The sequence below is a fragment of the Sphaeramia orbicularis genome, chromosome 5 (genome assembly GCF_902148855.1).
Source record: "Sphaeramia orbicularis chromosome 5, fSphaOr1.1, whole genome shotgun sequence".
Lineage (NCBI taxonomy): Eukaryota > Metazoa > Chordata > Actinopteri > Kurtiformes > Apogonidae > Sphaeramia > Sphaeramia orbicularis.
The window spans coordinates 30,642,907-30,667,631 of NC_043961.1; the positions used below are offsets into that span (position 1 = coordinate 30,642,907).

The 24,725-nt window shown below is 40.3% G+C and overlaps 2 protein-coding genes across 2 annotated transcripts in view; one reads left to right on the forward strand and one right to left on the reverse strand.

The window, feature by feature from the left end:
• Positions 1-9,180, forward strand: part of LOC115418830 (sodium-dependent neutral amino acid transporter SLC6A17-like) — a 23,376-nt gene extending 14,196 nt beyond the window's left edge. The window contains exons 9-11 of the mRNA XM_030133346.1: positions 651-810; positions 900-1,062; positions 5,905-9,180. Of these exons, the coding sequence (XP_029989206.1) occupies positions 651-810; positions 900-1,062; positions 5,905-6,321 (740 nt within the window). The 3' untranslated portion in view covers positions 6,322-9,180. The remainder of the gene's footprint in view (positions 1-650; positions 811-899; positions 1,063-5,904) is intronic.
• Positions 6,602-23,321, reverse strand: LOC115418872 (tripartite motif-containing protein 16-like protein). Its single transcript, XM_030133402.1, has 7 exons — positions 22,933-23,321; positions 19,704-19,799; positions 19,372-19,605; positions 19,123-19,279; positions 18,951-19,040; positions 17,538-17,609; positions 6,602-10,366 (listed from the first exon to the last, which is right to left on the reverse strand). The coding sequence occupies exons 1-7, from the start codon at positions 23,317-23,319 to the stop codon at positions 9,813-9,815; spliced, it is 1,590 nt and encodes a 529-aa protein (XP_029989262.1). The 5' UTR covers positions 23,320-23,321; the 3' UTR covers positions 6,602-9,812.
• Between the last annotated feature and the right edge of the window lie 1,404 nt (positions 23,322-24,725).

Genomic DNA, 24,725 nt, shown 5'->3' on the forward strand with positions numbered 1-24,725 from the left:
ACCTCAGTAATTTTGAATGAAAAAATCTGGCAATTTTTTTTTCCTGTGCCAAAGGTGTCTATTTTTATTTTCAAATATATATATATATATATATATATGTAACTTTAATATATTAAAATAACAAATCTTTATAAGCAAATTTTGTGCAAAATATAAGCAAAATATAAACTGAAAAGCGTCCTCTTTCATTGCTAAGAAATATAAATTAAATGGTCATGAATGAATAAGTGAACCTTTCATCAACAAAAATATAATGACTTAGTTACTCAAATAAACTCATCTCGAATCATATAAAATAGAAATGTTCTTAAAATGTTACCAAAGCTTGGTAGATGACAGACAATGATAATGATATGAAAAAAAAACAAATATTGAAATAAAATAAGGTTAGGATTGTCAATTTTATCATATGAATGTATTTATTGTGATTTATATTTCATCATTAATTCTCATTATTTATTTTGTATTCAGTACATGATTACTTATTTAATGTATTTTCAAGTACCCCTGGGGGTACATGTACCTCACTTTGGGAACCCCTGCTTTATGGTATTGATCTGTTTTATACTAAATACAAAACAGCTTACTGTCATTAAAACTCTTTCATCTCAGTGCCTTTACCCCATTTGCCTTTTTCTGTCTTTCCTCAGTCTGTTGCTGCATCATCGCCTTCTTCTGTGGTTTGCTGTTTGTTCAACGCTCAGGGAATTATTTCGTCACCATGTTTGATGATTACTCTGCTGGTCTGCCTCTCACTGTCGTCGTCATCCTGGAAAATCTGTCTGTCGCTTGGATCTATGGCACAAAAAGGTACAACTACATGTCCACATATGTGTGCATTTGTGAACGAATAAAGTCATGTAGGTTCTGTAACAGTTGGCGGTTCTGTTCTCTGTCAGGTTCATGCAGGATCTGGAAGACATGTTGGGATTCAGACCGAGTAGGATCTATTTCTACCTGTGGAAGTACGTCTCCCCTATCTGTCTCATCGTCCTCATCTCAGCCACGGTCATAGAAATGACCATCAGCCCTCCGGGATACAACGCCTGGGTTCAGGAGCTGGTCAGTGTGTGTGTGTGGATGAGAAACACTTATGCATTTTATAATCCTAATGAGATCCTAATCTGTGGTAGCTCTGCAGTTGTTATGAAGAAAAATGTACAAAGATAATGAGTTAAAACCCTTTAAACGTGTTGTAATAGAGAGTACATGAGCAAGGCAGAAGGCAGACAAGTTGAAATAGATATAAAAGTGTCATATCATGTGCAAAAGTGACTGATAAACTAGTAGATTCTTAATAGATTTTTGCATATACAACTGTCTGCAGCTGGGTCAGAGGTTCCACTTAACCTATAAAGACCCAAACATCCATCACCGACCAAAACCATCAACTGATCTAAAGTGTTTAATATCTGTGGATCCACTAATCCTATCAATACACATAAAAAAATGTGTAAAATGCAGTTTGTCATTTTTTCATGATCATCAGATATGACCTATTTGGACGTTCAGAGGCTCTGTAGTGAACATGGAAACACCGTCATCTTCTACAACATTGATTCATTAGTAAAACCCATGGAGCTGGATCAATGGCAGTGGATGGAAATGCTTGTTTTATGTTCAGTTAATAATAGATTTTACTGAAAAAGTCACTTTTTTCTGCAGATCTCTTTGTTTCTGATACAATAACCCTCAACTTTAATCTGAGCTTTTATGAATATCTACATGATCAGGGAATTAAATACAGAAATATACCAGATTTATACTGATAAAATGGAAAAGACAGAGGATAATATTATAATGAATGGTGATAAAACACTTAAGGAAGATTAAATATAGAAAAAAATTTCATTTAAGGACTGACACAAAAATAGCGCTGGGTCTTTATGTGTTAAACAGAGGATCCTGCAGTAAACAGGATCAAAATACATGAACATAAATAGTAAATTAGCTGCATGTATGATTAAAAAACAGAAAAAGTACGTTAATAATGATAACAATTAGCCTTTACAGGTCTAGAGAAGAGTTTCAGACCTCTGCTGCAGCTATTTATTCCGTTCTGTTCCTATGATTTTGCATCAGTCAGCTTCAGGTGTGAACTTGAAGTTTTATCAGGATCTTTTTCTTTTACATTTTCTTTGTCTGAGAATGGATAATTTTAGTTACATTTCTAAAAAAATAAAATAAAATAAAATGTTTTTACTGTGAAATCTGACAGCACCTCAGGAAGCTTCCAGATTATTCTAATATTAATGCGATTGTTTTGTGGGGTACTTATTTATATACATTAACTACATATGTTACCAAAATGAGTTATATAATGAACTGAACAAATTCAAACAGTGACACAGACCTTTTTTAATAAATTATACACATTCGCTACAGAGCTTCTGAAGATCCAAATGAGAGAAAAAGCAAATCAACTCCACTTTACCTGACTTTACCAAGTGCATTAATATGATTAGAGGTTCAGCAGTTGTTTAATAGCAACAGATGTGTTCAATTCTGGCCTTTGAGGGATCATTTGTATTGAAAATTAGACACTAGTGGATGACTGATACTGTTAAAACATTTCATTTATGGTCCCTATGAGCAGTTTTAATGGGACAGTAAAGGGGCAGTTGAGCTGATCTGATTGCATTCTGGGAAAACATTTGACAAAGTTGGGAAGCACTGACTTATGTTATGAGGAAAAACTATTCATGAAGATTCATTTCCCTTTAGAGAAAATGTAGATCCTGTTTCAAAGTCTCAGCTTTACCTGAAGAGGTCTGTACAAAAATATGTGTCCTCATTATTGTGTATATATGTACATGTGCATGAAAAAGCACCTCACTGCAAGAACCAAAATATATAGTGGCACCATTCTAAGCCTAGTTGGATCATCACCAGGCTGAAGTGTTTGATAAATGGAAGAAAGTCCCTCGATTATATATCACGTGTATCGATAAACCGACATGCTCTATAACAGCAGAGATAGGTAAAAATTCAAGTCACCCATGTAATCCTTAAAGACCTAAACAGGCACCGGCAACCAAAGCCACCAATCGCATTTACTGATCTAAAATGTTTCGTAACTTTTTCACCACAAATCCTTTCAATACATTGAAATAATTCAGTTATAAGGCAGTTCCTCAGGTTTTCATTATTATCAGATATGACCCATTTCAATGTTAAGAGGTTTTATAATGGACGTGGAAACACTCACAGTAAAACCCATGTAATTTGACAAATGACACTGGATGTGAATACTTGTTTTTATGTTCAGTTAATGCAGTGGTTCCCAACCTTTTTTGGCTCGTGACCCCATTTTAACATCAAAAAAATTAAAAAATGGCAAGTTTTTTTTTGCTAAAATGAATTTGTTTTTGACCATGTAATATTTTGCGATATTATGTTGCAAATAAAGGTTAATTTTAGACGACATTTAGGCTATATAATGTATATTATTATGGATGGAGGCAAAAAAGCCAGGTTGAGGTTGCTTATTTTCCTTAGTCAGGATATGTACAGTCAGTCCAGCTTGGATTTACAAGGCTGACAATTAATACTGAACAAACAGTAACTCAAACCATGAATTATGAAAGAGCTGCAGCATCTGAAACCGACCACAATGAACATTTGACAGATAAACAGAACCACAGGGCTTGAGTTTCAGCTTCACAGTTTGTCATGTCTTTTATGGATTGGGATTGTCTCTCTCAACTCACTTTTTATTATTTATCAATTACTATTATTTATCAATTACTAGAAATTTCAGGTGACCCCATTTGAATTCCAGGTGACCCTATGTGGGGTCCCGACCCCAAGGTTGAAAAACGCTGAGTTAATTTTTCACCTTTTCTTCAGGTTTCTCTGTTTTGATATATATACAGTACAGGCCAAAAGTTTGGACACACCTTCTCATTCTTCGCATTTTCTTTATTTTCATGACTATTTTCATTGTAGAGCCTCACTGAAGGCATCAAAACTATGAATGAACACATGTGGAATTATGTACTTAACAAAAAAGTGTGAAATAACTGAAAACATCTCTTATATTCTAGTTTCTTCAAAGTAGCCACCCTTTGCTCTGATGACTGCCTTGCACACCCTTGGCGTTCTCTTGATGAGCTTCCAGAGGTAGTCACCTGAAATGGTTTTCACTTCATAGCTGTGCCTTGTCAGGGTTACTTAGTGGAATTTCTTGCCTTATTGATGGGGTTGGGACCATCAGTTGTGTTGTGCAGAAGTCAGGTTGATGCACAGCTGACAGCCCTATTGGACAACTGTTAGAATGCATATTATGGCGAGAACCAATCAGCTAAGTAAAGACAAACGAGTGGCCATCATTACTTTAAGAAATGAAGGTCAGTCAGTCTAGAAAATTGCAAAAACTTTGAATGTGTCCCCAAGTGCAGTCGCAAAAACCATCAAGCGCTCCAACGAAACTGGCTCACATGAGGACCGCCCCAGGAAAGGAAGACCAAGAGTCACCTCTGATGCTGAAGATAAGTTCATCTGAGTCACCAGCCTCAGAAATCGCAAATTAACAGCAGCTCAGATCAGAGACCAGATGAATGCCACACAGAGCTCTAGCAGCAGACACATCTCTACAACAACTGTTAAGAGGAGACTGCGTGAATCAGGCCTTCATGGTCAAATAGCTGCTAGGAAACCACTGCTAAGGAGAGGCAACAAACAGAAGAGATTTATTTGGGCCAAGAAACCCAAGGAATGGACATTAGACCAGTGGAAATCTGTGCTTTGGTCTGATGAGTCCAAATTTGAGATCTTTGGATCCAACCACCGTGTCTTTGTGCGACGCAGAAAAGGTGAACGGATGGATGCTACATGCCTGGTTCCCACCGTGAAGCATGGAGGGGGAGGTGTGATGGTGTGGGGGTGCTTTGCTGGTGACGCTGTTGGGGATTTATTCAAGATTGAAGGCAACCTGAAGCAGCATGGCTACCACAGCATCCTGAAGTGACATGCCATTCCATCCGGTTTGCGTTTAGTTGGACCATCATTTATGTTTCAACAGGACAATGACCCCAAACACACCTCCAGGCTGTGTGAGGGATATTTGACCAAGAAGGAGAGTGATGGAGTGCTGCTCCAGATGACCTGGCCTCCACAGTCACCGGACCTGAACCCAGTCGAGATGGTTTGGGGTGAGCTGGACCACAGAGTGAAGGCAAAAGGGTCAACAAGTGCTAAGCATGTCTGGGAACTTCTTCAAGACTGTTAGGAAACCATTTCAGGTGACTACCTCTGGAAGCTCATCAAGAGAATGCCAAGAGTGTGCAAAACAGTCATCAGAGCTAAGGGTGGCTACTTTGAAGAAACTAGAATATAAGAGATGTTTTCAGTTATTTCACACTTTTTTGTTAAGTACATAATTCCACATGTGTTCATTCATAGTTTTGATGCCTTCAGTGAGAATCTACAATGTAAATAGTCATGAAAATAAAGAAAATGCAAAGAATGAGAAGGTGTGTCCAAACTTTTGGCCTGTACTGTATATTACTTTTGAATTTACTCTGAGCTTTTAGGAACATCTACAGTACATGATCACTGAACCAAATCTAGGAAAATCTCAGGTTTCCACTGAAAAATACAAAATGTAGAGGATACTTTATAATAAATGGTGATAAAGCAAAGAGAAATACTTCCATTTTAAATTGCTACAAAAATAGCTCTAGGTCTTTAAGGGTTAATAAAGTAAATTAAGGAATATATATTTTAAAAAGGAGTGATGTAAAAGCCTTAAAAAGAAGCATTTTCTCTTATTACATGACCACAAAATGTGTTTCACTCCATCTTTGTTCTTAATATCATATAGATTTTAATCCTCGTGCTTCTTTCTCTAGTGAAAGATTCCCTTTAGGTGACATTTAATAAGTAAACCCTCTGTGTTTGCAGGCTCAGGAGCGTTTCCAGAGCTACCCGCCGTGGGCCCTGACCATGTGTTTCGCTCTGATCGTGCTGGCCATGCTTCCCCTCCCCGTCGTCTTCATCGCCCGTCACTTCAACCTGATGTCAGACGGCTCCAATAAGCTGTCCGTCTCCTACCGTAAAACCATGATGAAGGACATGTCCAACCTGGAGGAGCAGGACGAGGCCCGGTTCATCCTCGGCGCCAAGTCTGGTGATGCCCCGTCGTCTGGTCCGGGTCGCAGGGCCTATCTGACCCCAGGAGGGAACAAAACCCTGGACCCCAACTCCCTGTCTCCAAACAGCTGCTACGGTACGAGCTACCAGAACGCCGCCATCAGCCCCACCACGCCAACGACACCCACCACGCCTGTTACACCGGTGACGCCAGAGTCTGACTCATGACTGCTGTCCAATCCCCCTTAAACACACCTTCTGACATGTTGTCCTGTAGCAGTTTACCTTTTATCCTGAAAATGTCCAGTGGGGCTCCCTGCAGTGCAGAGAATCGTCATCACTGTTCTTCTAAAATCACAAAACTGTCTGTAGTTACCCTTTGAATGCAACATAACACAAATATGAGCATTTTTTGTGTCTGGCTGGACAAAGAGTCAGAATCTGTATCTTCATTTTAATTCATTAGCTTTATGTGCTTAGGATGATGTGTGATCTGCTTTGCTTGCCATTTTTTTAGATTCACAAAAATGGCAAAAATAAATTACGAAATTGCGCAGGGATCTTAAAGAATGAATGTAGTAGAGCTGGTGAGGTCTGGACCTGGTCTGGAGCTGCAACAGCTGTTTACTCAGTACAAGGGAACAGAAAGCAAAGATGAATGTGGGTTTAATTTTAATGTTATTAGCGTTGCATTGATACCTGTAGCTCTGCAGTGGAAGTCAACCACAGAAAAAGTTTCTTTCTATTAGATTTTGTGCAGGGATTTTAATGTGTGCATATAGGTTAGTACGCTGAGCACTGACATGCACCTCTGCTGTGATGCTCTGGCTTAGAAAACATGTCTCATTGGGTGAATTTGTTTTAACAGGGCTCTCTGTGTTAAACTATGCTTAAGGCTGCTATAAAGACACCCCTTTGTGTTCCGTCGTCGTTTGCGCACATAACGTTTCACACCCCGAATCAACCTCCTGCTGTTTGTGTGTAGTCAGTATTGTTGTTAACCATGCTGTACAGAGTGCTGTCTTGTAATATAACATAGGATATTAATGTTTTTATTACCTGGGGAGATCTACAGCCCCTGTGTCGTCATCCATCCTATATCTTAAATGTTGTCTAACTTGTGTGTTAAGGCATCGCTTATTTCAGTTTCTCCACCAAAGAGTAAAAATTACAGAGTAAATACTTGAAACCTACATATTTATATTATAAAGTACAGGACATACATGCCAAACTGTATTAAAAGTTAACGAAAAATCAAACAAAACAATCATCACATACAAAAATTAAATGCACAATTTTCCTGCGTCATGCAGTTGAACACAAATTAATACAGCTACAAAAGCACAGAAAAGATATTGCATAATCATTGGGCACAAGCAGATTACTGACCCTAATGGCTGGCCTACATTTTTGAGACTTAAGCACATGTGAACATTTAAATAATGGTCGGCCTCAAATAATATATTTATAGTGGAGCACAAAACCCAAGGCATAAACTATATTCAATATGGACCAATGATTTACAATGGAACAAATATAGATAAAATATCAAAAACTACATAAAACTGAACTACTATGAGCCTTAGACAACATCCCCTTACACATTGATGCACAAAGTAAAGATGCTGAAATGCACACATAAACACTGTTTCTGTACATCCGTAGAATAATTGACCTCAAGAACTCAGTGAAGGAAACTGTGTTCAACATATTTGATTCATGGTTAAAGAAAAAAAAAAAAGTATGAACATGTGTAAAAAAAAAAATTTCCTGTATGCGTTTCATTTTTTTTACACACTGACAGTAAATAGTGCAATAGTACAAAAATTCCCAATGAGTATATTTAGTTCCTATTAATAGAGGATGATACCTTTATTTATTTTTTTATCACAATGTTCAAAGCCATGGTTTTAAGGAGTAAATGGACTATATTTATATTCCTGTATATTTATAGTGTATCTAGGTTGAAGTGTACGGATGAATGAACAGATTTATCTTTTAAAAGTGACCAGTGTATATGCATATATATATATATAAATTCAGACTGTATATTTTCACTTTGAATCTGTTTTGTAGTTTGTGTCAATACTTCATGTTGTGGGCTGTGAAAATGTCACTGGAAGGTGGAGGTGATGTGTGTTTTGTTCCCACTGGGAGCTGTGACCTCCATCTGAACCTCAAAATTAATGTCGACTGTGTGTTTACTGGCCTGTTTGTTTTTAGCCACACTAGTAGTAAGTGTTACGTGTCATTTGGCCCAATGTTACACAAATATGTGCTATTCTTTTAGTCCACATGGTCTTTGTACTGACTGTACATGAAATAATACAGTGCCACTTCCACTTAGAGCTCAGTCTGAATGTCTTTCCTCTGGTGCCACCTACAGGCCACACCTGATATTTCTGCCTCATGGAACTCTAAAAGCAACATTTTTTTTTTCCATCAATCCAAATATTTCATTTCCTGATGTGTCATGAGCATCAGTACTGCAAGGGTGGCTTTAAACATTAAGACATGTTGTGTTTCTTGTATTAATTTGTCTGTAAGGTCCATGTGTGTCCTGCTGTGAGGCGTCTTTGTTTTCTGTAAATAGTCTGTATAATCAAACTATTCTAAGGATTGTTTTTATTTATGTGAACTATATTACTGTCTGAAAAAGTAACTGTGTTAGCAGTAAATGTAAAAAGTAATAATGAATGTGACAAATGCACATTTTTCACTCAGACTGTTGTCCTTAGAGCAGTAACTTCAACATCTGTGTAAAAGCAATATCAAGATTATTTTAACTAAAGAATAACTGTGGCTGGAAAACACCTGAGTTTCAGGTTCAGAACAATGATTATAAGATGCATAAAGGGATATTATAGGCTAAATCTTCCTTAAAAGTGCTAGTGTGTGTGTGGGTGTGGGTGTGTTGGTGTGTGATTTCTCCTCATAACCTGGTGGTGCAGGGCCTTATTGAGCACATGGTTCACTATCTGTACAGGAGACACATTTAGAAATGTCCCTTTACAGCATCTCTCTCTTTCTCCTCAGTCTTTATGATTGTAAGATACATGACATTTATTGTAAATAAAAAAAAAAGAACTGTGGACATCACCAAAAATGTTAATAATAAACAGTATATTAAAGAGTGGACCATTGGATTTGTGTGTGTTGTTGGACATGTGATATTAACACAGTCAGGAATGTTAATGAAGCGTGTGTGTGATATCAATTTTATACAGATCTTAAGTTTCAAAACATGATTTCTTATTGTGACTTAGAGATAAATATGGAAAGTAAATCATGACAACTGCTCAACTCATCCTACAGTGCATTATAATAAGAGGCTGCTTTGACTTTATCATTTGTTAGATTATGTAAAGAATGAAATAACCTGTGTGCGGTCATTTTTATAGTTTGCTGTTAATATAATTACAGTTTAAGTAAAAGAGACATTACATGAAACAATATCCAGAAGAAACAGAAAATGTACAAGTGTATGTTTGAATAGATGAACATAAAATGCTAAGGATTTCTTCAAATGATGCACTGCAGGACACTGTTTCCAAAGTGTGGTCCAGCTCCTGCTAGGAGTCCTTGAGATACTCCCTTGTAAAAACATACTTCAATCCTTGAATTTAGCCAAATCAAAAGATATGAGAATAGCTAAAGTTCAGACAAAACAAAGAGGTTTGTGTTACGCTACAAATGTTCCTTCTAAAGGGAAACAAACGTCATTGGTTGATTGTGTCATTCCTCAAATCACAGATCCGGATGCGACATTTCTCCCCGAGCCAGAAGCCTGGATACAGTGGCTCTGTGAACGTGGCTTCAGTCTTGTAAAGAAATTTCATACAGTCTGAAACTTCATAAAATGACAGAGTACCTTCTTTAAATGCCAGATAAATGCCAATCCTGTCATGGCCAGGGGGTGTCAAGAGCTGGATGCTGTCAGATCTGTGGCTCACAGAATAGTTTGTAGAACAATCAAGGCTCCAGGAGTTCACATCACCCCCAAAAGCTGACATTTTAGAGGAGGATTTCCTATCAATTCCCTTGTAGGCAAGAGCAATCTCAGCCTTGCCTCCTGTAACTTCTACCTCATAGTAGCAGCGCTCGGCCTGCAGCCCCTCCCTGCACAGGACCTGGCGTCTGTGGAGAAATCGCTCAGGGTTACGGAGAGAGGGGCCCTTCAGAGTCTGAGGACAGAGTTGGACCTTTTTATCATTTTCTGAAACAAGCAGGTCCTTGTGAGCTGTTGTAGGGTCCAGGGTAAGTTCACACGCATCTGAGATATTAAACAGAAGGGATTAGCACACACAGTTAACATACTACGTAACAATGAAAACACTCAGTAAGAGTTAAACACACACAACCCCCCCCCCCCCACACACACACACACACACACACACACACACTAAACTGGCCTGGCACAAGCAGAAATCAACGACAAAACTGTAAATCTTGTGGTTTTTACCCTTGGCCACACTAGCCAAAGGGTATTGTCATCAGTTCGTCATCTGTCCGTCCGTCTGTCTGTGCAAAAACTCTGGCATGTACTGATAAGTCAGACCACTGGGTGGTAGTAGTGCGACTGATAAGTCAGGCCAAGGGTTTTCAAGTGCATGCACGTTATGTTTCATCTTCACTGAATTGTTTGTGTTTTTCCCTTGTCTCATTGTCTGTTACTTTTTAATGCATTGACAAGAACCCGACTGGTCTTGTGTGAAAGAGACTTTACAGCAATATGTCATGACTATTATCCAGATGGAGCCACAAGTACAGGGTGTCCACAAAGTCTCTTTATGATTATTATATTACTAGTTATTCATTATTATAAAAATGTATTACAAAAGTCAAAGTTTGAATGTGTAGTGTGGGATCATGTGCAATCGAATCATTGGTCCATTTTTCTTCAACCAGAGATCAATTACTGCAAATGTTTACCTTGACCTTTTGACTGAATATGTGGCACGACAACAGGATGACCGTCAACCAACCATCATTTTCCAAGTGCACCACCACCACATTGGGGACTGCATGTTGGTGGGTTCCTATAGTAAACATTTCCAGACCCAATTTTGAACATAATCCACGCTCCCGCTGTCCTTGTTGGGTCAAAGAGACCCTCTGGATACCAATTTTTTCATATAAACTGCCCTCCCACTGCCTTCATCAGGTCAGATGGACCCTCTGGGTCCAAGGAAGCCCATCAAACCCAACTTTGCATATAAACCGCTCTCTCACTGCCCTCGTCATTGGCGGCGGCAACCGCCCTCTGGAAGGGTAGCAGAGTAGTGGTGTGGGGCAGGTTACTTCGAATATGTAGCGAGCTATTAGCTACCAGTTACTCTGCCATGAATGAAGCTTCACTACACAGAAGCTACCACCCAGTCAAATGTAGCAAGCTAAGTTACACAAACACCGCAGAAGTAGCTCACTACATGTGAAGCTACTTTAAGTTGCGCCAACTTAACATGGCGGTAAACATAGGAAACTACATGCTTCCAAACTCATGCAAAGTCCGTTCCACTGGGTTATCAATTACATACCTGAGTAATTAAAATTAAAGAGCAAAGATTGCTGGCCAATTACAGACATTTGCAGACGAGGATGTAGTTAATGTTCACTACGGTCCGACAGGAGTTCAAAGTCACGTGGAAGTCGAGGGCAGTAAACAGAACACTTTGGATGGCTGTGCAGACAGGGGACTCACGAAAAACCAGGTGTTTCATCCAGGGGCAGGACTCTACATCCTGCATCGCACACATCACATATATCACGGACAGTGCACTTTTGAGTATCTGATAGGTTTTGCTTTATTTAAGGTGAAATATGAACAAGGATGCATTGTCAACTTCAGATTCAAGTATTTTATTTAAATAAATGTTCAAAAAACAATTGAAACACTATGTTTGCCTCATGTTGAATACATTTTACATTCATGCAGTCTGCTTGTGTGACCCATAATACTGTAATGAAATGTGTGGTTCAACCAGTGGTGAACTTAAAGTCACCAAGTCAGAGCTGTCCAATAATCACCCAGAGAAGAGTGGTTATAATAATAATACAATAATCATATTACAATAGAAAAATACAGTTCATAAAAGAAGGACTGAGGGGCGATCTGCAACCAGGGGGGTTCTGCACTGCTAGGGCTCTGGAAAAGGCTCCCACTATTACCCACTACAATAAACCACTGCAAACTTTAAGGCACACTACAAAGCCAGCATGCTATCACCCTCCAGTGGAAACACTGAAATTCCATACTTGCTGGACTACACAACCTGTCTTGCACTGCAACTCATGTGACGTCACACAAGAAGTAGAAGCCCCTCCCTCGCTACACTGTACAGGTAAGTTCCCCCAACTGAGCTCCCGCTCACACTATCCTACACATTAAAATACATACAATAACACAAATATAAATAAAAGGAGTAATTACATAACTCGCCCACTCAGCAAGACAGACAGTCTCTTTCAATCCAAAACCCAGAGTTTCTCTCTTCGGTAATCATACACACCTGTTCACATTCCCACACCTGTTCTCAATCTGCTCAATCTCAGCAGCCCACGCCCACCTTCAATCACATCACATAACCCCACCCCCGCAACAAAGACTCGTCCTCGAGTCTATGATGACATCTGATAGTCTTGCGACCACGCAGGTGGCCTCCGCTGTCGCTGTAGATGTCCCTCATATGATACTTGACTCTCTTGCTTCGAGCTGGCTGCAGGCACCACTCCTCCAGAAGATGGCAATAGGGCTGACAGACCATCAGTAGAGGCAGGGGCTGGGTTTTGCTGTAGGGCTCCCTTGCCACCTGCAGCACCCCCCTCTCCACTGATGCTGCCAGCAACCTGGCTTACTGGTGATGCTCTCTCTCCTGTAGACCCAGAGGCACCCCTATGTAGTCGATGACGGTGGACCCAGCTGGCACCTAATGGGACCTCTGGACGCCGTCCTTGAGGATTCCGTGGTCTGCAATTGGTCTGCACCCTTTCTCTGGATCCCAAAACCTGCTGTGATGGCACTGGCAGGGGAGAAACAAAAGGTTTGAGTTGATTGAAATGAACTACACTCTCTGGTCCTCCCTCTATTGGCACTAGTCTATAGAGGACATCTGTCATCCTCTCAATCACCTTAAATGGGCCACTAAACCATCTCTGTAATTTTGGACACGTCACGCTTCCTGGCCCTATTCTGCACCCAGACCAGCTCTCCCTCAAAATAATACAGAGAACCAGCCCTAAAATTATATGAGGCTTTTTGCTGTTCTGATGCCTGGTCTGACGTCTTCGAACTGCCTCTACCACGGATGACAATGTGTCATGTGGGTTTGATACATAATCATCCACTGAGGTGAAGGACTCTTGGTTACCAGCATTCAACATGACATCAGTAGGTAACACAGCTTCTTGTCCAAACAAAACCTGATATTGAGTAAAAGAGGTGCTAGCATGGATACTACCAAGATAGGCCAGCATTACATAGGGTGAGGTGAGGATATCAGAGACTAAAAACTTGTTAACAAGAGCGAGAGACTCAAACTGACATATGGCTTGAAAACATCCTGCAACATGCATTCCTCCCCCTTAGCTGCTGTGGTCCTGCCCCTATAGTTCTCCATATCACAGGCCCCTATAGTTATCATAAGCCACAACTGATTAGGGATAACAGAGCATGAGGCTCCAGTGTCTACAAGGACATAACATTCAAATCCACCGATTTCAGCTTTAAGGTAGTTGGAACCACCCTTTAACCCATCAGAGGCCATATTAAGCAAAGGAAGGGGGTGGACATTTAGCCCTCTGTGAGCGACCCCTCTATTTTTCCTGCAGATAGGAACAGTTCTGTCTCAGGTGCCGATTACATTCACACTCCCAGGAACCCCACCCCCGGTATCAACTTCTTCTCTAGGTGCAAGGGTGCATGTTTTAGTTGCAAAAAGAGGAGGGTTCAAAACTGAAGAGAAGGATCCAGGGGAAGGTTTTGCAGAGATTTGGCTTCCTGTCCTAGGCCTTCCACAACTGTGAGAAGGGCATCAACTCGCTGATCATTATCAGGCTTTTCCCCAACCCCACACATTTTGGCATCAGAGACTGTATAACTTCTCTCCAGGCCTCTAATAAGCTCACGCTCAGCAGCAAGATTGGTTGCATCTTCTAAAGTAGCAGGTTTGGTGCTACAAAGACTCACCCACAGATCCCCATTTCCCATGTGTAACAAAATGGTCCTTTGCCAACAGGTCTTGTATATGGATGTCTGCAGAGGGGTAAGCTTTGACTATTAAATGGCACAGTGCAATGCCAAATTCGCTGGCAGTCTCATTATGTAGTCTTTGCTGAGAGAAAAAATTAGCCCTGTTCTAATCATCGCTGTCACATGGATCCATACACTGCCCCATGGCCATCTTCAACGATGCATAATTAGCTTTGGCCGCCATCGACAACCCACTGTAGACCCCGCAAGCCCTGCCTGACAAAAGGAGACCTATAAATTTTTGACCTTAGAGGTTCGTCCAAATTATTAACATCGGCTGCCATTTCCAACTGCTCAGCTCAGTTTGTCCATACTTTTAAAAAAATGCAAAAATTGAGAGTATACCCACTTCTCCAGGGACCACTACACCACTGATAAACTGGTTACTTTAGTGCTTGTGTCACAACCATTAACCAGAGAAACAGAGAGGGGAACCGGCTGTAATGCTCTTTACAGTGGGTTTGGCAGCTCTGAAAAGAGCCTTTATGGTGATCAACCTCCACACACCTCAGCCAACAATGATCGGATGTTCATTGATTCATTATCCTCACTAGGGTCACTGGAGCCTATCCCAGCTACTTATGGGCGAAGGCGGAGTACACCCTGACATGTCACCAGTTCATTGCAGGGCAGACATATAGAGACAAACAACCAATCACTCTCACATTCACACCTATGGGCAATTTAGATTAACACCTATCAGCGCATGTCTTTGGATGGTGGGAGGAAGCTGGAGTATGCGGAGAAAACCCACACTGACGTGGGGAGAACATGCAAACTCCGCACAGAAAGGTCCCACCCCCACTGACCGGTGTTGGAATCGAACCAACCCCTCGACCTTCTTGCTGTGAGGCACAAGTACAATCCACTGCACCTGTCGCCCAGTCAATATATAATTGCAGGACTTTTTGAGCTCCCTTTACAGGGTAACATTGTTGACAAGAATCCAGTGGTGGAGAATCCCAGCTCTATAAAGGAAAAGTCCTGCCATGTATTTGTTCCAACCATTCACTGAACCAGCCCATTTTGGTGAGTACAACTCCTCATCCAGGTTGATGGGATAATTAGTGGAATCACCTGTGTTAAGTGAACAGGTAGAACCAATACATTGTATGACTTTCACTTAATGGAGCTGCGATTCTCCACCACTGCAGGTATCATAGTTGACATTTTTGCTGATTTCAGGCCTAAAATCAACATGGCTGCCTATAACCAAACACCACATGGCATTTTTACAGAAAGAGTCTTCTAAATATTGTATATACAATTCAGGAAAATTTGAAATTGGAAGTTATTTATAAAGATATTGTAGTAACACTGTTGACATGCGATAAATCCACACTTGACTCACACTAGTTTATATTAAATCACTAAGAAAGAGTAGAAACAAACATACCTTGGAGTCTGGCCAGTGTTTTCTTCAAGAGGAAATGACATCATGTGGAGCAGGTCATGTGATATGGAATTAACACACTTCCTTGAGAGGTGTTTTTGTAATGGGTAACTTAGTTGAAAGTGACTTCGCAGATTTACAATTTCTTATTTTCCATATAAAATTTGACATATTGCCAAAAAAGAAATATCTGTCAAAGCTATTTTTGAATAAGTTAATTTTATTATTGTTTAGCTAATTAGAGGGTGGTTGTTCTTAAATTTGGACAGTTATTTAGCTGACATTTTAGTATATCCAGTCATTTTTATGAAGTGATTCCATAAGTCATTCCATAATTAATAATTATGGAATTTGTAAAGACATGATCATAATGAACATTGAAAAATTTCGTTTTTGTTTTTTTTTTTTTTTACTTTTAATAACAGTGAATTCAAGATATATCCCATGGACTTCAAAAGTCCCTCAATTATACATTGACCCTTCTGCAGAACACCATTTCCGTCTGCACTGAAGTGAATGACGTCATCTGACAGGTGGTGATATCGGGTGCGCCGGTGCGAGTCTCATGTCCAACTCCGCCATGGAAAGGACGCGCCTGGCCTGCTCCATCCCATATCCACTGTCCGCTCACTGGTACCGGCAGCAACGACGCGGTAAGATGTTGGAGAACATCAGTAAGGAAGTGGGTGAAAGCTCCATCACCGTTCAGATTCTGCTACGCGGTCCACAAGCGCAGGCACGGCACTACCAAGAATGTGCACGGCAACGTTCCAGTAAACCACGCCCGCTCCGGGTGAAACACCTGGTATATAATGAGTCCTTTGCAGGCAGCGTGTGTGCCCCCTTCCTGAACAATCTTGAGTGCTTGTGTTGTGAATTATACAACTAAATTTTTCTAGACAACACACTGCTTCTCAACTGTGTTAATCCATATAAAAATAGCGCCTGTGGTCGTTACCACACTTCTTGATCAATAAAAGGGTTAAGCAACTGAAACGTTACTTGATTCAGGAAATAGTAACGTTACCGCCAAGCTACTGAGAACTGTAATTAGTTACTAGCTCCACTACAAGTAGCGACGCTACTGCCCAACACTGCAGTATACACCAGTGGTTCTCAAATCCGGTCCTCAAGGACCCCTATCCCACGTGTTTTAAATAGTTCCCTCTTCCAGCACACCTGGTTCAATTAGTGATCAGCTCATCACCAGGCACTGCAGAAGCCTGATAACGATGTAAGGGCTTCCAGGTGTGCTGGAAGAAGAAAATATCTAAAACATGCAGGATAGGGCTCCTTGTGGACCAGATTTGAGAACCACTGGTATACACAACACAAAGGCAGCAGAAGGGTTTAAAGATATTGTGTGTGGAACAAAGATGCGGGACATCAAGGACCTGAAGCAAAAGATCACTAATGCCATTGACACCACTGATGAGGCTATAATACAGCAAACATGGTAAGAAATCCAGTACTGTCTTGATGTGCTTCATGCAACTAATGGTGCCCATGTAGTGGTGTATTAAATAAGGCAAAAAAGCTTCAATATCTTCTTTTCAATTTGTAATAATTTCCACAGATTTGTCTATTCATTTGCTTTTGTAATAAATTTCTTAAATTGTTAAGAGACTTTATGGACACCCTGTATTTCTGGATAATGCATCATAGAATAAAACATATCACTTAAACATATCATTTGAACAGTATTATGAAGCGAATGTTTGGAACACAAGGTAAAATAAATTTCCCTATTATACTATGGTAAAGTGCAGACATAATAAATCAATAGTCGTGAACAGAACTTACATCGCAGGAACTCCTCCCTGGTTTTAGGCTCTACAGTTGGTTGAGTGTTGGTGCTGCTGACCTCAGAGAAATCTGTGGAGGAGTCAGAACATTAAACATCAGACGGTGCAAGAGTAGTCTGTCTTTTTCTGTTAGTGGTGGAAGAATTGTTTGGACCTTCATCTTGAGGCTCAGCTGCTTTTTATGATGCTTTGTTTCTTTGTCCTGTCTACTGTATGCTTCTCTCAAATGGGGCTGTTGTTGACCGTGATCTACTGCAGGAAGTACACTGCCTATTCTATATAATCCCACTTGAAATAAATTTGAGCCGATGCTTTATGTAAATTACCAGCATCAGGAGGATCCCTGATAAGGTGTACAAGGCAGGAGGTCATCAAGGCCTTTCGTGATGTCCTACAGAGCATCTGAAAAAGGAAAATATGCCGAACAACTTCTGTGACACCTTTATTTTTATTCTCTACAAGGATAAGGGAAGCAAAGCTGACTTCTACTGATGTTATCTCCATTTTAGTCAGAATCTTTGTGACTGTCATCGTTGCTGCTATGAGACGATGACCATGAATGTTTGGGAAAATATGCCTCTCTACTATATCATCAACAACAAAAGCCTTCTCTCAGCAAGAAGCCTTCTAGATAGTACTTGAGGGGTATTGGATTCCTACAGAAGCATGATCGGCCAGGTTGTCTTCACTGGGGATATGGTAGAAGCATCTGAGATAAAGTACATCCAATACCATCTGGATGGTTCATTCATTGAACTTCATCCCCTCGCTGGCAAAAATAAAGAGGTGCTTCAGTTTCCTTCAGAAAGTCCTGGTTGAGATGACACTCTTGGTCCTTGAAGAATCCAAAGTGCCGCAAAACTGACCTACTCCACCAACCCACAGGCACTCAAGCAACTGGAAAACTGCCATGTACAAGGTCATATTTCTGCACTGGGAATCTTCAAGTGCTGGACCACACTGAGTCCATTAGCATTGAATCAGAACTCATAAAGAACCAACTCCAGTGATCGACAAGTGTCATTCACGTGAAGAGGCACCACATGCCCAGACTTCTGCTGTATGGAGAGAACATGTGAAAAACAGAGAAAAAGGAATGGCGCAAAGTCTCCAGTAACATAAATTAGTGCAACACCAACCAAAGGAGCAACACTAGATGTCATCACAACATCTCACCTCCAGGATCTCCTACTCCTATAGAGTTTCCACCTCCAGGCACCAACCAGAAGTCTTCGTCGGACACAATTTACCTCAACCAGTAACACGAGTGTTTCTGCACACGCATTGCTTAAGTTTATGATGGGGTTTTGCCATTTTAAGGATTTCAACAACGTTAATGTCTATCCGAGGAGGAGACAATATACCATTAGCATTTCTACAGAGTCAGAATCAGATGTGTTGTGGTACAAACCATAGGACTCTGGAGTAGCGGCTTCATGTCTTTGCTGCATTTCCTCTTCCTCCGTTCCACCTCTAAACTCTTGTTGTGATTCATTTCTCACTGTATGAAGAAAAATTAAACAAGAAAAATTACCAGCAGCCATTGGTCAGAGAAAAGAATACTGCATGTTAAAAATACACACCAGTCTGAACGATTGCACCAAATTCCTTGTTACACAATGCCTCTAGTTGGTTCCCGAGTTTTTCAACCGCTGTTTTTATTGACACAAAAGGAAGTAATGGATCCGATGAAACATGAAAATGGTCTGCTTGAACATCATAACACTGAGAGGGCCATTTCTGTTGGGAGAGAAGATTAAGACAGAGAGGATGGAGTGATCACTGTCACACAAATCCAGGTCAAACATCTGCAGGAGGTGTGATCACAGTACCAGCAGGAAGTGAACGTCACTGTCAGTTTGTGCAAGTTGATCCAGTTCAGCATATTGCGTCTTCATCGCTTTCTTCTTCAGTTCCAGGTTCTTCATGTTGGTCTGAACTTGAGCTGCTGTTTTCTCCCCCAGAGTGCTTATCAACTCCCTCACTGAGACGTAATGTTTCTGGAGAGAATCGATGACACCAGCCAAAATGCTTTCACAGTAGTCATCTATCTCTCTCGCCTTCTCCTGTTTTACACACAAGTCTCAGGATCAGTGGAGTCTGTGTATTTATGTGGCATCTCTGTCTTTGATTTAATGGTTAAATTAAAAAAAAAAAAACTCACCTCAATTTGTTGTAAGATCTCCCTGTTGTTGATCAGTTTTTCTTCTTGTCTCTGGATTAACTTTTTGGATTTTCTCTTCATCATCATCAGTTGCTCCTTGTTTTGTGTTGATGGACATATATATGATTCATTTAGCTTTGTCAGTACAGTAAGAGTTTAAAAAAAAATACATAAACCTAATGTCAGTGAAATCTGAATGGACCTGATTTTCTGATTGTTTAAGTCTACACATTGACCTGAAAGTCTCATAAGAGGTAAACAATCAGCAGCTTATTCTACAGTTTGATATACAGGGTGTCCACAAAGTCTCTTTACAATTTAAAAAATGTACTACAAAAGTAATATCAATTAATCTTTATTTATATAGCACTTTACTTACAGTGAAATGTAACACAAAGTGCTTTACATATAAAATCAGTACACCACCACCACTACTGCCACACACATACACACCCCACCACCCATGTACCCAGTGTTAGTATACATAATTAACAGTAAAACAAAAAGAAATAGATGAAGAAATATAGAAAAGAAACAGGCTGAGCACAGGGTACCATAAAGCAAAAGAGAGGAGGTGCTATCACAGGGAGCCACCCACACCAGGGGGCGGCCTCCACCCCCAGCAACCCGGCGCCACCATCATAGAGTCGCATCCTGACCAATGAGAGAGGGCCGAACCATGACCGCATCGCAGTGGCAGGGACCCCACCCCACCTGGGAGGAGCAGACCCCATGAGAGCGCCACAGCCACCAGAGCTCACAGCTGGCCCCTGGTGCAGAGGGCCCCCGCTGATAATGAGAAGATAAATAAAAAACATTAAAAAGATAAAAAGAAGCATTGGTTAGAAGAATATAAATTAAAAAAGATAAAACAGAAGCAGTGGTTAGAAGTCAAATTAAAAACTATGAGCGATAGGAATTAAGAACATAAGCTAAAAAAGGGGCATTAGTTAAAACCAGATTAAAGAAGTGGGTCTTGAGCCTGGTTTTAAAAATGTCTACATTCTCTGCGGTCCTCAGGTTCCCTGGCAGGCTGTTCCATAGGCGAGGGGCATAATGCTGAAAAGCTGCCTCACCGTGAGTTTTCATATTAGCTTTTGGAAAAATTAAAAGGCCAGTGCCAGAGGACCTCAGGGTCCGCAAGGGTTCATATGGTAAAAGCAAGTCTAAAAGATAAGGAGCAAGACCATTAAGACATTTAAAAACCATTAAAGGGACCTTAAAATCAGTTGCATGTGATATGTTAATCAGATTTGTTCTATGTACTCAGTGGTTATCAAAGTTTGAATGTGTAGAGTGGGATCATGTGCAATCAAATCATTGGTCAATTTTTCTTCATCGAGAGATCAATTACTGTAAATGTTTACCTTGACCTTTTGACTGAATATTAGGTGTCACAACTGGATGACCTTCAACCAACCATCATTTTCCAGTTAGATGGTACACCACCAGATTGGGGACTGCATGTTCATCAGTTCCTAAATCAAAAATTTGCAGACCAGTGGATTGGAAGGGATGGCCCAATACCCTGGACACCTCCTTCACCAGATATCACTGCCCTGGATTTCTTTCTATGTGGTTGTGTTAAAGATATTGTGTATTGAACAAAGATAGGGGACATCAACGACCTGAAGCAAAAGATCACTGATGTCACTGACACCATTGTTGAAGCTATGATACAGCCAAAATGGCAAGAAATCCAGTACCATCTAGATGTGCTTCATGCAACTAATGGTGTCCATATAGAGGTGAATTAAATGAGGCAAAAAAAACTTCAATATCTACTTTTCATCCTATATTATAAAAGGGAAGTGGACTCTGTGTGCCTCGGGCATCACACAAATTTCAGACAGAGCGGACTGCTGCAGTTTGGCATTATCCTTCCTCTTGTGTTAGGGTCAGCACTGACCCATTTTAGGTTTTACATGCAGAAAAGAACCACATAACATGTTTATTGCATCAAGGCTTATTGACTTTTTTGGGGACCTCTATTTCAACAACATAATACAAAAAAAAAATTTTTCACAAACTTATAAAATGCTCTGGTTAAAATTATGACCTTTGTGTTTTTAGCGTCAGTTTCAATCCAGTTATTAAAATAAGATTATAAAGCAATAATAAGAGCCAAAACTAAAATCCTAAGTGCACTGTCAGCCAACACTGATGCCAGCTCCTCTAACAATCGCGAGCTTTTGGAAATTCTCATTTTGCCTTGTTATCCAGTATACCTACACAAAAACAAAAAAAGCAAAGTCAGGCATGTCCAGGCAAGTGAGGTCAATTCAGCATAGAGCTGGTGACTGCAGAGTGCACATCGAGGGGTATACTGACAAAAAAAAGGCCCACGCCAAAAATATTAAAACCAATATTTTCATGGATAAGGAAGGCTAACAAGGAAACCAAGAGATGAGAAACAAATTGGATGACAGATAACTGTTTTAGTGCATTTTACAGCTGATTTAAGACATGGGTTAAAACTGACCCATTAACATAAGACCCTGGTCCACATCTTGGTTCTCGAAGCCACTATCCTCCATGTTTTAAATCAGGGATATCCAATCCTGATCCTCAAGGGCCGGTTTCCTGCATGTTTTAGATGTTTCCCTCTTCCAGCACACCTGACGGTCGTTACCAGGCTTCTGCAGAGCTTGATGACAGGCTTAACATATGAATCAGGTGTGTTGGAAGAGGGATACATCTAAAACATGCAGGATACCGGCCCTTGAGGACCAGGATTGGACACCCCTGTTTTAAATGTATCCCTCCTCCAGCACACCTGATGGTTGTTATCAGGCTTCTGCAGAACTTGATGATAGGCTTATCATTTGAATCAGGTAAAGGAATGAACTGGATCAGAGGATCTAGAACCTGTGGGTCCTCTTGAGTTTATTCATTTGCTTTTGTAATAAATTTGTTAAATTGTGAAGGGACTTTATGGACACTCTGTATGTGGTGAAAAAAGTCATTGCATGAATGATGAAATGCTTTCAGTTTGGAAATATACAGTTTCAGCTGATTATGTGGAGTTACTTTTGTTTGAAGTGCAGTGATTCAGATTTGATCAACCAAACACTCACGGAAAATGTCGACTCCCAGATCAAATTAAACAATTGTGTCGACAAGCCTGCTCTTGTTGACACTTGTTGGATCAAATAGGGTTGACAAGTTTGTTGTTGCTGGATTACTACTTTAAATAGTGACATTTTTGACATTCCTTCATTTGACTTACCTGTTTCCTCTTCCGCTCTTCTCTCACCAGTCCAATGGTGTGTCCTCTGTGGTCCACAGAAGCACAGGTTGCACAGATAACCTGCTCATCAGTGCAGCAGTAAACATCCAAAGGACACTGGTGCTTCCAGCATGAAGGGCCTTCTGTCTCCATACACCTCCAGGGCCTCTTCTGAGCCACAGTTGTGTTTTTATTCAGCTGAGGCCTTGAGGCAAACACCCGCCCACATTCAGGACATCTGCATGGGGACTTGTTCCTCTCATTGTGGTTCAAGGAGCAGGTAATGCACTGCATGCAGAAGCTGTGGCCACAGGGTAAAGTTGCAGGATTCCTGAGAAGCTGATGGCAGATTCCGCAGCAGAGCAGATCCCTCCGAGACTCTGCCATGCCTGAACAGAAAAAGGCGGACTGTTTCAAACTTTAGTTTCATTTCCTCATAATGTGCCTCACTGTGATGTCAGAGCAGAGGAAGGCGTGGCTGAAATGTATGAATTTAGGGAGGAGAGGAAAATGAGAAGCAACAGCTATGTTTGGGGAAATCCAGCGGGGCTTGGTCACAAACTGTAGTACTTTGTACTGCATGAAATGTCAAATCTAATACTGACAAGGTGCTCCGAAGGCTTTGAGAAACCTTGTTAATATACATGTAAATCTCTATGTGGTGGTTTAATAAAACTTAACACTGACCATGAAATGTTTTATTCACACTATCATAAAAATTTGTGTTTCAAATTATCAACTGCCCTGTTACCTTCTACTGATAAGTAAAAATTTGGGTTTATATACTGCCTCCCTTTTTTTCTGTCTGTTTGACTATTTTTTATCTACATACTATATTATATATTTGACTTTTGCAGAATGGATCTACATGCAGACCAGACCAGGTCAAGGACAGCCTTGTGGAAACTCTCAGGTGTCACCGATGACCTGCCCCAAGGGGACGTTCCAATCAACCAGGACCGACCACTTCAACCCTGAAACCAATAACACCTCAACAGGATGCAGCCGTTTTTAATGATACCAATCAATCCTGTATGTTCAGTGCCTTAACAAGTCAGTGTCCAATGTGTAAAAAGGACAGAAGGACAGAAAAACAAATGAGTCCAGAACTGTCCAAGATCAAGATTTAACAGATAAAAAAAAAATAATAAATTAAAAAAAAATTTAAAAAAAAAACAAGGGTAAACAAACATGGTCCAGCAGGAACAATAGGAGAGGTATATTACAAGAAAGGTATTGATTAGTATTTGAGAAAAAAAAATTAACGTGGAGAAAGATTGGAAAGATGGAGGGAACCTGCAGGTGAGTGGAGGAAACCCAGGAAAGGGGAGGGGGTACCAAATTGTGGTAAATACTATAAATACTATTGTGTATTTATAGTAATATTAAGAATAAAATTGCTCAAAAGGTAATCATAAAATAGAAGCCTCATAATATTAAAAGATGTGGACATGTAATAAATAAATAAATAAATAAAATGTATTGCTGAAATCTACAAATCTTGGAAAAACAAAATGAAGAGACCACTCCAAATTTCCAAACCTGAACCCTGTGGAAACATTTGGAAATTACAGAATGTCCTAAACCCCTGAAGGTGATACCGTTTTCTCTCCTTCACAGCACTTATTTTCTTGTTCACTCAAAAAATGGTTTATTTGACTTTAGCGACTCCATTGGAAAAGTGATCAAGAGTAAAACATTAAGGAGGAAGAATTCAATGGAAGATGAGCTACAGTATAAAAAAAAAGACTGCTGGAGAATATGCTAAGATACAGAGAATCACATGTATTCCG